Source organism: Somniosus microcephalus, chromosome 21 (assembly GCF_052327205.1).
Source record: "Somniosus microcephalus isolate GS21.2 chromosome 21, FLI_Smic_1.0, whole genome shotgun sequence".
NCBI classification, from domain to species: Eukaryota; Metazoa; Chordata; class Chondrichthyes; order Squaliformes; family Somniosidae; genus Somniosus; species Somniosus microcephalus.
The window spans coordinates 80238336-80253348 of NC_141007.1; the positions used below are offsets into that span (position 1 = coordinate 80238336).

At 49.4% G+C, this 15013-nt stretch overlaps 1 protein-coding gene across 3 annotated transcripts in view; it reads right to left on the bottom strand.

The window, feature by feature from the left end:
• LOC147103009 (uncharacterized) overlaps window positions 1-15013 on the bottom strand; it is a 205586-nt gene that overhangs the window by 66684 nt on the left and 123889 nt on the right. For all 3 annotated transcript variants that reach the window (XM_085964036.1, XM_085964034.1, XM_085964035.1), the window contains exon 10: window positions 1157-1279. In XM_085964036.1, the coding sequence (XP_085820162.1) occupies window positions 1157-1279 (123 nt within the window). The remainder of the gene's footprint in view (window positions 1-1156; window positions 1280-15013) is intronic.

Consider the following 15013-nt stretch of genomic DNA (forward strand, 5'->3'; position numbering starts at 1 on the left):
CTCCAGATTCACTCCGATCACCAGTGAGCGGGGTCCAGATTCACTCCCAGACTCACCAGTGAGCAGGGTCCAGGTTCACTCCGATCACCAGTGAGCAGGGTCCAGATTCACTCCCAGACTCACCAGTGAGCGGGCTCCAGATTCATTCCGAGTCACCAGTGAGCGGGGTCCAGATTCACTCCCAGACTCACCAGTGAGCGGGCTCCAGATTCACTCCGAGTCACCAGTGAGCAGGGTCCAGATTCACTCCGATCACCAGTGAGCGGGGTCCAGATTCACTCCCAGACTCACCAGTGAGCGGGCTCCAGATTCACTCCCAGAGTCACCAGTGAGCGAGGTCCGGAATCACTCCCAGAGTCACCAGTGAGCGGGGTCCAGATTCACTCCCAGAGTCACCAGTGAGCGGGGTCCAGATTCACTCCCAGAGTCACCAGTGAGCGGGGTCCAGATTCACTCACAGAGTCACCAGTGAGCGGGGTCCAGATTCACTCCCAGAGTCACCAGTGAGCGAGGTCCGGATTCACTCCCAGAGTCACCAGTGAGCGGGGTCCAGATTCACTCCCAGAGTCACCAGTGAGCGGGGTCCAGATTCACTCCCAGAGTCACCAATGAGCGGGGTCCGGATTCACTCCCAGAGTCACCAGTGAGCGAGGTCCGGATTCACTCCCAGAGTCACCAGTGAGCAGGGTCCAGATTCACTCCCAGAGTCACCAGTGAGCGGGTCCAGATTCACTCCCAGAGTCACCAGTGAGCGGGGTCCAGATTCACTCCCAGAGTCACCAGTGAGCGGGGTCCAGATTCACTCTCAGAGTCACCAGTGAGCGGGCTCCAGATTCACTCCGATCACCAGTGAGCGGGGTCCAGATTCACTCCCAGAGTCACCAGTGAGCAGGTCCAGATTCACTCCGATCACCAGTGAGCGGGGTCCAGATTCACTCCCAGAGTCACCAGTGAGCGGGGTCCAGATTCACTCCGATCACCAGTGAGCGGGGTCCAGATTCACTCCCAGAGTCACCAGTGAGCGGGGTCCAGATTCACTCTCAGAGTCACCAGTGAGCGGGGTCCAGATTCACTCCGAGTCACCAGTGAGCGGGGTCCAGATTCACTCCCAGAGTCACCAGTGAGCGGGTCCAGATTCACTCTCAGAGTCACCTACCTCAATATTCTTCTGGTGCGCTTGGTCATCCTGCAGCAGATGGCTGGTCATGCCGTTCAGCTTCTCACACTCTGCTTGCAGCTGCACGATGTTATTCTGCACCTGGCTGCGCAAATCCTGGTCCTGCAACAATCGAATGAGATGCAGTTGGACACATGGCAGCATAGCGGAGAGAGGGAACGGGGGTGGGAGGGCGGGAGAAGGGAGAATCATAGAATGGTTACAGCACGGAAGAAGGCCATTCGGCCCATGCCGGCTCTCTGCTAGTCCCACTCCCCCGCCCTTTCCCCGGAGCCCTGCAAATATTTTTCCCTCAGGTACTTATCCAACTCCCTTTTGAAAGCCGTGATTGAATCTGCCTCCACCGCCCTCTCAGGCAGTGCATTCCAGATCCCAACATTTTTTTCCCTTATGTCGCCTTTGGTTCTTTTACCAATCACCTCTGGTTCTCAACCCTTCTGCCAATGGGAACAATTTCTCTCTACTCTGTCCAGACCCCTCATGATTTTGAACACCTTTATCAAATCTCCTCTCAAACTTCTCTGCTCTAGGGAGGGAGAGAGTGGAGGGGGAGGGGAAAGGAGAGGGGGAGAAGGTGGAGGGGGGAAGAGAGGGGGGCATAGGGAGATCGGGAGAGGGGGATGTTAAGTCTGTGAATTATTTAGTTAATTAAAACAGACTAATGAGTAACAATAAAAACAGGTCTTTACTGGTTGGAGGTAGGGACTATACTGAATACAAGATTACTGCACAGTGCTTATATACCGGTGTGTTCACCCCCGGTATTACGTCTACAGCAGCCTGAGAAAGTAGTACATCTCTTAAGGTGGAACAGGCTTAAGCTCTCTTAAGGTGGAACAGGTTACATACACAACACTCCTCCCTTCTTAGCTTTATAGTCATCCCCCCCATTTAACATAACGTAATAACATATATACATATATAACTTCATGTTTAACGTAACATATCACAGATTCAGTCTCTGCGGAAAACAGTTCACAGATTCAATCTCTGTGGTGTAGTCGGTTCACGTTACTCATTCAATAGTCCTTTCATGGATTTAACAGCTTGAACTTCCGAACTGATTTGGCTCCGTTCGGAGGGACCACGTGTGTGATCTGGTAGAGGTGATAATGGTTCAGATGGGTCATCTTCTGTTTTTACTTTTCCTTTTCTGCTTCTTGGAGACTCTCTGGGCTCCATTGTCAGCTGCCACAGCTGCCAGCTGCATGCGCAGTTCCTCCTTCTCTTCCTCCTGTTTCCGTCGTAGAGCCAGCTTCTCCCGATGTTCCGTAGACTTTTGGTGCTCCTCCATGATTTCTGCACTTTGGGAGTCGAAGTTACAAGCTGGGCAGGACAGGACATCGTAATATTCGGTGTCGTCCACCAGGTCATAGTAATATTCGGTGTCGTCCTGAGCTAGACCAGTGAGAGGGTCGTCTATTTCCTCCATACCCAGCTGGACGTTAGCCAGCTCTTGTTCCAAATCCAGACATCTTTCCTGAAGAGACTTCTTCATGTGTACCTCTGCATCCAGCTTTTTCTGGGCTTTCAGCAAGTTGTTTACTAGTGACCTCATTTGTGATTTTAATACTTCAACTTCCTTTGGAGATTGATTGATCGGACTATGCAATCCCTCTACCGGAGCAGCTGTTTCAGCGGTCTGTTGTTCTACGTTGACGTGAGTCAGTGTACTTTTGGCATCCAAGGGCTGCTCTGTTGCAGTCATCTCAGTCTGTGTTGCCACCTCAGCTCTTCCAATAACCTTTGAGAGCTCCGAACCCCTTTCGTTTGAATATTGAAGTTCGTGTTCAAGTTTTTCCCATTTCAGAGTCCTGTCCTTCAGCATATGCAGGAGTTGGCTGACCGTTAACTCCTCTGACATCAGACGTTTTGTGTGCTCCTGCTCCATTTTCTCCATCAGCTGCTTCTGTTGTCTTTCCAGATTCTCCAACTCTATATCAAAGAACTCTTTCGTTGCATTCAACTCTTGCTCAAAACGGCGAAGCATTTGTTCTAATTGCTGTTGTAGTTTGAAATGGAGTTGAGTTCGAGCCCGGTGTCCCTCAGAAATGGGCACATCAGTAGACTTGCCAGACTCAGAATCCACAGTTAAACTATGTTGTTGTTGCTCAGTGGAATTCTGTGCTGAAACTTTGTCTTTTGCACCTGAGTTGGGCTTACCATCATCCGTTCCAGAGTCTGGGCCGACTATCTTCACCGAGTTCTCACTCGTTATTGTTTGTAGGAAATGCCAGTCCATATTCATTTTCCTAATCCACTCCCGTCCTAGTAGTGGAGGACCTCCTTCAGATATCACATATAAGTCCATTATTTGACTGTCTTCGCCCTTGTGGACCACTGCAACCTCTATTTTCCCGATGGGGTACACTCTTTGCCCCGTGTATGTTTCCAATATAATCCCCGTATCCTGTAGGGGAATATGTTGGAATAACTTTCCGTAATCTTTCTTATTTATGACCGTCAATGCCGATCCAGTGTCCAATTCCAGTTTTACTTGGACTCCTTCTATCTGAAGAGTGACCCAAATTGTCTGGAGGTCTGCACCCTTACCAGCGTTGAGTACTCTTAAGCTAGCCAGTTCATTACTGCTAGCGTCTGAATCGGACTCCTGTTCGGTCACCTTGTGTACCTTTGCGTATTTTCCTTGCGGTGACTTCTTGTTGCTGGTCTTCTTCGCTGACCTGCATACTCTAGCTATATGTCCAAGCCTACCACAAGTTCTACATTCTTGGTTTTTAAACCAACACTGGTTCTGATCATGCGTTGTCTTTCCACAACGATAACATTTGCCAGAACTCACACCCAATTTGTGTGCACTGAGCTCCGGTGACCGTAGCTGCATTACTGCCGTGCCTCTCGCTGCGGCTTCGTGTGCTGCTGCCATAGTGACCGCCTTCTCAAGCGTCAGCTCATTCTCCTCGAGCAGTCGCTTTTGTGTATCCTGTTTAAATAAACCACACACAAATTTGTCTCGAAGTGCCTCTGTCAGTCCCGTTCCAAACTGGCAATATTTCGCTAATTTACGCAATTCCAGCAAATATTCAGCATTGCTTTCATGCTGTAGCTGCCTTCTGTCGTAAAATTTAAATCGTTCCGCTAGCATCAGCGGCGTGGGGTTTAGATGATCTTTCAGGACAGTAACAATCTCATCGAACGTCTTATCTGCCGGTTCATCTGGTGATAACAGGTGTTTCAATTGCCCGTATGTCTTCGCACCCATTAAATTTAATAATGTTAGAGCTTTATCTTGGTCACGAATTTTATTGGCCTTACAATAATTTTTTACTCTTTCAACATATATGGCCCAATCTTCGAGGTCACTATCAAAGGTGCTAATATTCCCGTGTTTAGGCATTGTAGATTTGCAATTTCTCAGATTTTATTTTCTTTACTTGTTATCAAAGATGGCGGCTTCCCGCTCTTGCCATCGTCCTCCGCCCACAAAATGGCGGTTTTCCCGCGCTTGGCGGTCTTCACCCGTCCCCGACGCCGTCTCCCTTCAGCCCCCGAGTGCGGCCCTTATCAGCGGATGCGATCGATGGCCCGGCTGCGCCTCGCACTTGAAAGCGGCCCGGCCCGGCCCTTATCTGCCGATCGCTATCGCCCTGTACCTCTCTCTTCCCCAGTCCTGTCTTCTACTCCGGTTCACAAGCTGATGGAGGCTTCAGGGTCCTAATGCCTGTCACTTCCAGTGGGGTGGTGAGTGGTGAGGTTTGAAACCTCTCTTCAACCGCCGTGGAATAACTGCCGCAGGGTAAGAACCTGACTCGTCGCCAGTGTTAAGTCTGTGAATTATTTAGTTAATTAAAACAGACTAATGAGTAACAATAAAAACAGGTCTTTACTGGTTGGAGGTAGGGACTATACTGAATACAAGATTACTGCACAGTGCTTATATACCGGTGTGTTCACCCCCGGTATTACGTCTACAGCAGTCTGAGAAAGTAGTACATCTCTTAAGGTGGAACAGGCTTAAGCTCTCTTAAGGTGGAACAGGTTACATACACAACAGGGGATAGGGAGAGGGGGATAGGGAGAGGGGAGAGTGGAGAGTGGAGGGGGGGAGGGGATGGAGGATGATAGGGCCACTCCCCAGTGCTGGTTTACCTCACTGCTCTGGGCTGTGGCTACTTATCTGTGCAGCACCCAAACTCCAGAAACACGGTGCTAAATTGCTTTGGCAGCAGATGATAAAGTGCCACATAATAGACTTGTTCACAAAACTAAAGCCCCTGGGATTAAAGGAACAGAGGCAGTGTGGATAGGAAATTGGCTAAGTAACAGAAAGCAGAGAGTTGTGGTGAACTTGCAGGGAACATAAAAACTGACTGTAAAAGCTTCTATAGATATGTGAAGAGAAAAAGATTGGTGAAGTCAAGCGTAGGTCCCTTGCAGTCAGAATCAGGGGAATTTATAATGGGGAACAAAGACATGGCAGACCAACTAAATACATATTTTGGTTCTGTCTTCACAAAGGAGGACACAAATAACCTCCCAGAGGTGTTGGGGAACATAGGGTCTAATGAGAGGGAGGAACTGAAAGAAATCAGTATTTGTAGGGAAATGGTGTTAGGGAAATTGACGGGATTGAAGGCCGATAAATCCCCTGGGCCTGATAATCTACATCCTAGGGTACTTAAGGAAGTGGATCTAGAAATAGTAGATGCATTGCTGATCATCTTCCAACATTCTATAGACTCTGGCACAGTTCCATGGATTGGAGGGTAGCTAATGTTACCCCACTATTTAAAAAAGGTGGTAGAGAAAAAACGGGGAATTATAGACCGGTAAGCCTGACATCGGTAGTGGGGAAAATGCTAGAGTCCATTATAAAAGATGTAATAGCAGAGCACTTGGAAAACAGTGCCAGATCGGACAAATTCAACATAGATTTACAAAAGGTAAATCGCGCTTGACTAATCTACTGGAATTTTTTGAGGATGTAACTGGCAAAGTTAAAGCTTTAACTTTGCACGCTAATCTCTTATGCGGGACCTTATCGAAGGCCTGAAAGTTCAAATACACCACATCCACTGGTTCTCCCTCATCTATTCTACCAGTTACATCCTCACCGATGTCAGGCTTACCAGTCTATAATTCCCTGTTTTCTCTCTACCACCCTTTTTAAATAGTGGGGTTACATTAGCTACCCTCCAATCCATGGGAACTGTTCCAGAGTCTATAGAATTTTGGAAGATGACCAGCAATGCATTTACTATTTCTAGGGCCATTTTCTTAAGCCATTTAGGACAGAGATGAGGAGGAATTTCTTCACCCAGAGAGTGGGGAACCTGTGGAATTCTCTACCACAGAAGGCAGTTGAGGCCAATTCATTAAATATATTCAAGAAGGAGTTAGATATATTTCTTAAGGCTAAAGGGATCAAGGGATATGGGGAGAAGGCAGGGACAGGGTACTGAGTTTGGATGATCAACCATGATCTCATTAAATGGCGGAGCAGGCTCGCGGGGCCAAATGGCCTACTCCTGCTCCTATCTTCTATGTTTCTATGAACGGTTGTTTCTCAGACTGGAGGGAAGTGTGCAGTGGTGTTTCCCAGGGGTCGGTATTAGGACCACTGCATTTTTGGATGTATATTAATGACCTAGACTTGGGTACACAGGGCATAATTTCAGAGTCTGCAGATGGTATGAAACTCGGAAATACAGTAAACAATGAGGAGGATAGTAACAGACTTCAGGAGGACACAGATAGACTGGTGAAATGGGCAGACATGCGGCAGATGCAATTTAACACAGAGAAGTGTGAATACATTCTGGTCGGAAGAATGAGGAGAGACAATATAAACTAAAGTGTGTAATGTATATACCTTTAAGGGGGGAACTATCTTTTACAGCTCATGTATACTGCAGTACCGGCAGTGACCACACCTGTATATAGCCCTGAGTAGTAATCTGTACAGATCAGTTCCACTGTGAGCCACGTTGAGTAAACACCTGTTGTACCATTCTCCGCAGTCTGTGTCTTATTATACACGGACACAACATTGACGACGAGGCAAGTTCGAACCTACCTGCAACTCTGCATCACCTCCCGGGGATTCGTTCCTGGAGATCAGTGGATTGGAGGTCAAGGTCAGAGACTCGGGCATCGACCACGGGCAACCGCCCAGTCATCCAGCAGAGACTCAAGAATTGCGGGGGAGGTTGTCGAGAGCCAGGCTTGGCTTTCCAGTCGAGGTGGTCCAGCGAAACGGGCTGGCCAGAGGTAGTGCGCAGACCCTTCCCGGACAGCGGCGGGGTAGAGCCCGACCGAGCGGCACAGCAAAGGGCCGAGCAGCATCGACGGGGGAGAGAGAGAGAGGGCAGAGCGCACAGGACGCAGCCGGTGTTCAGGGGCCGAGCAGCGTCGGAGAGAGACGTGCAGAAACCTACAGGGCGCCGCCATTGCCACGAGAACCGCCGGGAGCGGCGTTGGCAGCAGCGGGGGAGGAAGGAAAGCGCAGGAGATGCCATTTTAAGCCATTGGGAGACGCCATTTTAAACCACACCCAAAATGCCGAAGAGTGGCAGTATCACTGCATTTGACAATGAAGTCGAAGATTGGACTACATATGTCGAACGAATAGAGGTGTACTGCAAGGCAAATGAGGTGTCAGATGACAAGAAAGCGTCGGTATTGTTAAATTTAATGGGTGCAAAGACGTATGGTTTATTACGAAATCTAGTAACCCCAACGAAGCCAATGGAAAAGAGTTTTGAAGACATAGTAACGATACTAAAGGAACAGTTAAACCCCACACCGCTGCTGATAGCAGAAAGATTCAAGTTTCACAAACGGAACCAGCATAAGGATGAAAGCAATGCTGATTATTTAACAGAACTGCGCAAACTATCGAAACACTGCCAGTTTGGAGCGGGACTGGCAGATACCTTAAGGGACAAGTTTGTGTGTGGGCTTCAAAGTGAAGGAACCCAGAAATGGCTTTTATCTGAAAAGGACCTTACGCTGGAAAAGGCTTTCAGCATTGCGGTATCATATGAAGCAGCAGCACGGGGCGCTGCAGAGATACAACAGAGACCGCAAGAATATGGCACAAACGAAATGTCATATGGAACAGAGAAGTGCTATCGCTGCGGCAGAACAACACACGACCAGAATGATTGCTGGTTCAAAGGCAAAGTGTGCAGACAGTGTGGAAAAGTAGGACACATAGCACGAGTCTGCAGGTCGGGAAAGAAAACCAGCAATAAGAAACCTACCAAAGAAAAGTACAAGAAGGTACATAAGATGACGGAGAATAGTTCAGACGAACAAAAGAGTGATAACGACTCCGAAAGCAGGGAACGGAGTTGTCTGAAACTACATAATGTGATCACAACGGAGGATCACCGAACCATTTGGGTCACTCTCAAGATAGCAAGAGTCCAGGTAAAGATGGAATTGGACACAGGATCAGCCCTAACAGTCATAAACCGACGGGACTACGAGCGGCTATTCTCACACATACCCTTGAGAGACACAAAAATTATTTTGAAGATGTACACGGGGCAAAAAGTCTACCCCAAAGGAAAAATAAGGGTGACCGTTATATATAACGGTAAGGAAACACCAAAACTAGACCTGTATGTATTGCAAGATGGAGGACCACCATTACTGGGACGTGAATGGATCCGGAAAATACAACTGGATTGGCATTCCATACAGGCACTGACTGTGGCTGACAAAAAGGATGACGACGTCACACCTGGGCGACTGTCAAAGATCCTAACTGACGCGAAAGAAGTGTTCCAGCAAGGACTCGGAACACTAAAAGGCATGACAGCGACGATTAAAATTGAAGAAAACGCAAGCCCAAAATTTTTTACAGCCAGACCGGTACCTTATGCGATCCGCCCAGCCGTCGAAGCAGAGCTGGAGAGTCTGGAACGTTCAGGTGTACTGTCCAAGGTAGACTGGAGCGAGTGGGCTACACCCATCGTCCCTGTGATGAAAAAGTCGTTGAGCAGCACGCCTGGGGAACCAAGGAAGGTTCGCAGCTGTGGGGACTTCAAGGTAACAGTGAACCCGGTCCTTCACACCGTACAATATTCACTTCCGCAGATTGAAGATATTTTCACCTCGCTATCTGGAGGGAAACCCTTCACTAAGATTGATCTGGCCCAGGCGTATCTGCAAATGGAGGTAGAAGAAGCATCAAAAAAATACTTCACAATCAACACCCATAAAGGTCTCTACCAATACAACCGGCTGGTATTCGGGGTAGCATCAGCTCCGGCTATTTGGCAGAGGGCAATGGAACAAGTCCTGCAAGGGATCCCAGGGACCCAGTGTTATTTGGACGACATCCTGGTCACGGGCGAAAATGACAGTGATCACCTTGCCAACCTGGAGCAGGTGCTCACTAGATTGCAGGAATATGGGCTCCGAGCTAACCGCCCCAAATGTGAGTTTTTTAGAAAACAGATCTTGTATTGTGGCCACGTTATCGATAAAGAGGGGTTACATAAGTCCCCAGAGAAGATTGAGGCAGTAGTCAAGGCTCCAGCACCGGAAAATGTGTCACAACTGAGGTCGTTCCTCGGGCTGGTAAACTACTACCATAAGTTCTTGCCAAATTTGTCTATAATACTACACCCACTGAACACCCTACTGCAAACTGGGGTGCCATGGAAGTGGAGTGACGAATGTAGACGAGCTGTCCAGAAGAGCAAAACACTAATCACATCGAAAGAGGTATTGGCCCATTACAACCCAGCATTACCAATTCGGTTGGCATGTGATGCGTCACCCTATGGCATTGGAGCGGTGCTGTCGCACAAATTCTCGGACGGCTCAGAGAGGCCAATAGCCTTTGCGTCACGATCACTAACCTCAGCCGAGCGTAACTACGCCCAGATTGACAGGGAGGCCCTCAGCCTAGTGTGGGGAGTGAAAAAGTTCAATCACTATCTGCACGGGCAGAAATTCACCTTGCTGATGGATCACCAGCCTCTTGTCTCCATTTTTAATCCGAAGAAGGGCGTTCCGGTGATGACTGCGCAACGACTACAAAGATGGTCACTTTTTCTAGGGGCGCACCACTATGAGATTGAATATAAGGGCACGAAACAGCATGGAAATGCTGATGGGCTATCACGCCTGCCACTGCCTACTGCGGAGGAAGCACCAGCAGTGGATCCTGTCGAAATATTCCATTCGACTATAGTTGAATACCTACCGGTAACTAACGCTTGTATCGAAAAGGAAACCCGAAATGACCCGACACTGTCTCGGGTATATGATTTGACGGTGAAGGGATGGCCAGCACATGGCGACTCACTGTTGCCAACATTCTTGACAAAGAGAGAACAGCTGTCAGTGTGCCGGGGGACCTTGATGTGTGGATCCCGAGTGGTAATTCCACCCAAGTTAAGGGATAGAGTGCCCAATGAGCTACATGAGGGTCATCTGGGAGGGGTAAAAATGAAAAGCCTAGCCAGGGCTTATGCGTGGTGGCCGGGAATCGATAAACAAATCGAGGACCTGACCAAGAGCTGCTCAGGATGCCAGAAAGTCCAAAATGCACCACCACAGGCCCCTCTACACCCATGGGAGTGGCCCTCATCTCCATGGCAACGGGTGCATATTGATTTTGCTGGTCCATTCATGGACTCAATGTTTTTAATAGCCGTGGATGCGCACTCGAAATGGCCTGAGGTCATCAAAATGTCCTCCACCACCACGGAGAAAACTATTGCAGTCCTACGGACCATTTTTGCCAGGAATGGCTTGCCAGAACAGATTTGCTCCGACAACGGACCACAGTTTGTGTCCGAAGAGTTCCGGAGGTTCTTGAAAAAGAATGGGGTAAGGCATTACACATCCGCCCCGTATCATCCAGCCACAAATGGATTGGCTGAGAGGTTCGTACAAACCTTTAAGAAGGCAATAAAGGCAATGTACAATGACAACATTCCGCTGCAGCACAAGGTGGACAATTTCCTGTTCGCCTACCGGAATGCGACGCATGCAGTCACCAACCAGGCCCCAGCCATGATGTTCTTTAACCAAAGGTTAAGATCTCGCCTGGATTTGCTTAGACCAAATGTACGAAGAGATGTTGAGAGTAAGCAATTCCAGCACATCCATGAGAAGCCAACAAGAAGCTTCAATGTAGGGCAACCAGTCTTGGCCCGCGACTACCGAACAGAAAAATGGCAGCCAGGAATGATATGCACACGGCAGGGCCCACTAATGTACACAGTGGACGTTGGGGAGAGCATCGTGAGACGCCATGCTGACCAGATCCTAGAGTCACAGGAACAAGTCAACTCCATGCCTCGCCCATATGTACCTGGTGATGAACCTGACATACAGGTCGCATCTACCCCAGAAACAGTAGCATCGGAAGCTGATGAACCAACCGACGACAGGGGGCCAGAATCGCCTCCGCACCAAGAGCAAGACACTCGGGGAAAGGCGCTATCCAGAAAGGATCAGGAAGCCTCCCCAAAGACTGAATATATAAATGGACTATTTTCAGCTAATGTTGCATGTTAAAAGTGTTAATTGTAATTAGTTTGATATTTAATTGTTAAATGTTATGGTACTGTTAATCTAAAAGGGAAGGAATTGTAATGTATATACCTTTAAGTGGGGAACTATCTTTTACAGCTCATGTATACTGTAGTACCGGCAGTGACCACACCTGTATATAGCCCTGAGTAGTAATCTGTACAGATCAGTTCCACTGTGAGCCACGTTGAGTAAACACCTGTTGTACCGTTCTCCGCAGTCTGTGTCTTATTATACACGGACACAACAAAGGGTACAATTTAACGGGGGAGCAGGAACAGAGAGACCTGGGGGTGAACGGACACAAATCATTGAAGGTGGCGGGACAAGGTGAGCAGGCTGTTAAAAGCACACGGGATCCTTGGCTTTATTCATAGAGGCACAGAGTACAAAAGCAAGGCAGTTAACCTAAACCTTTATAAATCACTGGTTAGCCCCCAGCTGGAGGATTGTGTCCAATTCTGGGCACCACACTATAGGAAGGATGTCAAGGCCTTGGAGTGGGTGCAGAGGAGATTTACCAGAATGGTACCAAGGAGGAGGGACTTCAGTTACGTGGAGAGACTGGAGAAGCTGGGATAGTTCTCCTTAGAGCAGAGACGGCTAAGGGGTGATTTGACAGAGCTGTTCAAAATCGTGAGGGGTTTTGATAGAGTAAATAAGGAGAAACTGTTTCCAGTGGCAGGAGGGTCGGTAACCAGAGGACACAGATTGAAGGTCATTGGCAAAAGAACCAGAGGGGAGATGAGAATTTTTTTTATGCGGCGACTTGTGATCTGGGATGTGCTGCCTGAAAGGGCGGTGGAAGCAGATTCAATAGTAACTTTCAAAAGGGAACTGGATAAATACTTGAAGGGGGGAAATTTGCAGGGCTCTGGGGAAAGAGCAGGGGAGTGGGATTAATGTGATAGCTCTTTCAAAGAGCCGGCACAGGCAGGATGGGCCGAATGGCCTCTTTCAGTGCTGTGTGATTCTTTAGACATGTATGGGATGTCTGATTGCTCTTGGTCCCAGTACAGCTTGCTACACAGTGAGCAGGTCACACCTCTGGGAATCAAAGCCAGCACCACAGGAAGCAATTTTCCTGATTAATTTCCCTTCAAAATCTGGAATATTTCCACAGCCCTGGTGTGACAGAGTTCGCTTCACTGGTACAATTCCTGACCTCTGCTCACAGGTATCCTGATTGGGCTGAGTGGGAAATAACAACAGTGGCAGATCGTCTGTGGCAGGCATGTGTAACAGTCAGTGCTGTTTGAAGTACTCTCCCTTAGCCTGTGTCTCTCCTGGTCTATCGCAGTACTCTCCCTTAGCTCTCTCCCTCTCCTGGTCTATTGCAGTACTTTCCCTTAGCTCTCTCCCTCTCTGGGTCTATCGCAGTACTCTCCCTTAGCTCTCTCCCTCTCCTGGTCTATCGCAGTACTCCCCCTTAGCTCTCTCCCTCTCCTGGTCTATCGCAGTACTCTCCCTTAGCTCTCTCCCTCTCCTGGTCTATCGCAGTACTCTCCCTTAGCTCTCTCCCTCTCCTGGTCTATCGCAGTACTCTCCCTTAGCTCTCTCCCTCTCCTGGTCTATCGCAGTACTCCCCCTTAGCTCTCTCCCTCTCCTGGTCTATCGCAGTACTCTCCCTTAGCTCTCTCCCTCTCCTGGTCTATCGCAGTACTCTCCCTTAGCTCTCTCCCTCTCTGGGTCTATCGCACTACTCTCCCTTAGCTCTCTCCCTCTCCTGGTCTATCGCAGTACTCTCCCTTAGCTCTCTCCCTCTCCTGGTCTATCGCAGTGCTCCCCCTTAGCTCTCTCCCTCTCTGGGTCTATCGCAGTACTCTCCCTTAGCTCTCTCCCTCTCCTGGTCTATCGCAGCACTCTCCCTTAGCTCTCTCCCTCTCTGGGTCTATTGCAGTACTCTCCCTTAGCTCTCTCCCTCTCCTGGTCTATCGCAGTACTCTCCCTTAGATCTCTCCCTCTCTGGGTCTATCGCAGTACTCTCCCTTAGCTCTCTCCCTCTCTGGGTCTATCGCAGTACTCTCCCTTAGCTCTCTCCCTCTCTGGGTCTATCGCAGTACTCCCCCTTAGCTCTCTCCCTCTCTGGGTCTATCGCAGTACTCTCCCTTAGCTCTCTCCCTCTCCTGGTCTATCGCAGTACTCTCCCTTAGCTCTCTCCCTCTCTGGGTCTATCGCAGTACTCTCACTTAGCTCTCTCCCTCTCCGGGTCTATCGCAGTACTCTCCCTTAGCTCTCTCCCTCTCCGGGTCTATCGCAGTACTCCCCCTTAGCTCTCTCCCTCTCTGGGTCTATCGCAGTACTCTCCCTTAGCTCTCTCCCTCTCCTGGTCTATCGCAGCACTCTCCCTTAGCTCTCTCCCTCTCCAGGTCTATCGCAGTACTCTCCCTTAGCTCTCTCCCTCTCCGGGTCTATCGCAGTACTCTCCCTTAGCTCTCTCCCTCTCCTGGTCTATCGCAGTACTCTCCCTTAGCTCTCTCCCTCTCCTGGTCTATCGCAGTACTCTCCCTTAGCTCTCTCCCTCTCTGGGTCTATCGCAGTACTCTTCCCTTAGCTCTCTCCCTCTCTGGGTCTATCGCAGTACTCTCCCTAAGCTCTCTCCCTCTCCGGGTCTATCGCAGTACTTTCCCTTAGCTCTCTCCCTCTCTGGGTCTATCGCAGTACTCTCCCTTAGCTCTCTCCCTCTCCTGGTCTATCGCAGTACTCTCCCTTAGCTCTCTCCCTCTCTGGGTCTATCGCAGTACTCTCCCTTAGCTCTCTCCCTCTCCTGGTCTATCGCAGTACTCCCCCTTAGCTCTCTCCCTCTCCTGGTCTATCGCAGTACTCTCCCTTAGCTCTCTCCCTCTCCTGGTCTGTCGCAGTACTCTCCCTTAGCTCTCTCCCTCTCCGGGTCTATCGCAGTACTCCCCCTTAGCTCTCTCCCTCTCCTGGTCTATCGCAGTACTCCCCCTTAGCTCTCTCCCTCTCCGGGTCTATCGCAGTACTCTCCCTTAGCTCTCTCCCTCTCCTGGTCTATTGCAGTACTCCCCCTTAGCTCTCTCCCTCTCCTGGTCTATCGCAGTACTCTCCCTCAGCTCTCTCCCTCTCCGGGTCTATCGCAGTACTCCCCCTTAGCTCTCTCCCTCTCCTGGTCTATCGCAGTACTCCCCCTTAGCTCTCTCCCTCTCTGGGTCTATCGCAGTACTCTCCCTGAGCGCTCTCCCTCTCCTGGTCTATTGCAGTACTCTCCCTTAGCTCTCTCCCTCTCCGGGTCTATCGCAGTACTCTCCCTTAGCTCTCTCCCTCTCCTGGTCTATCGCAGTACTCTCCCTTAGC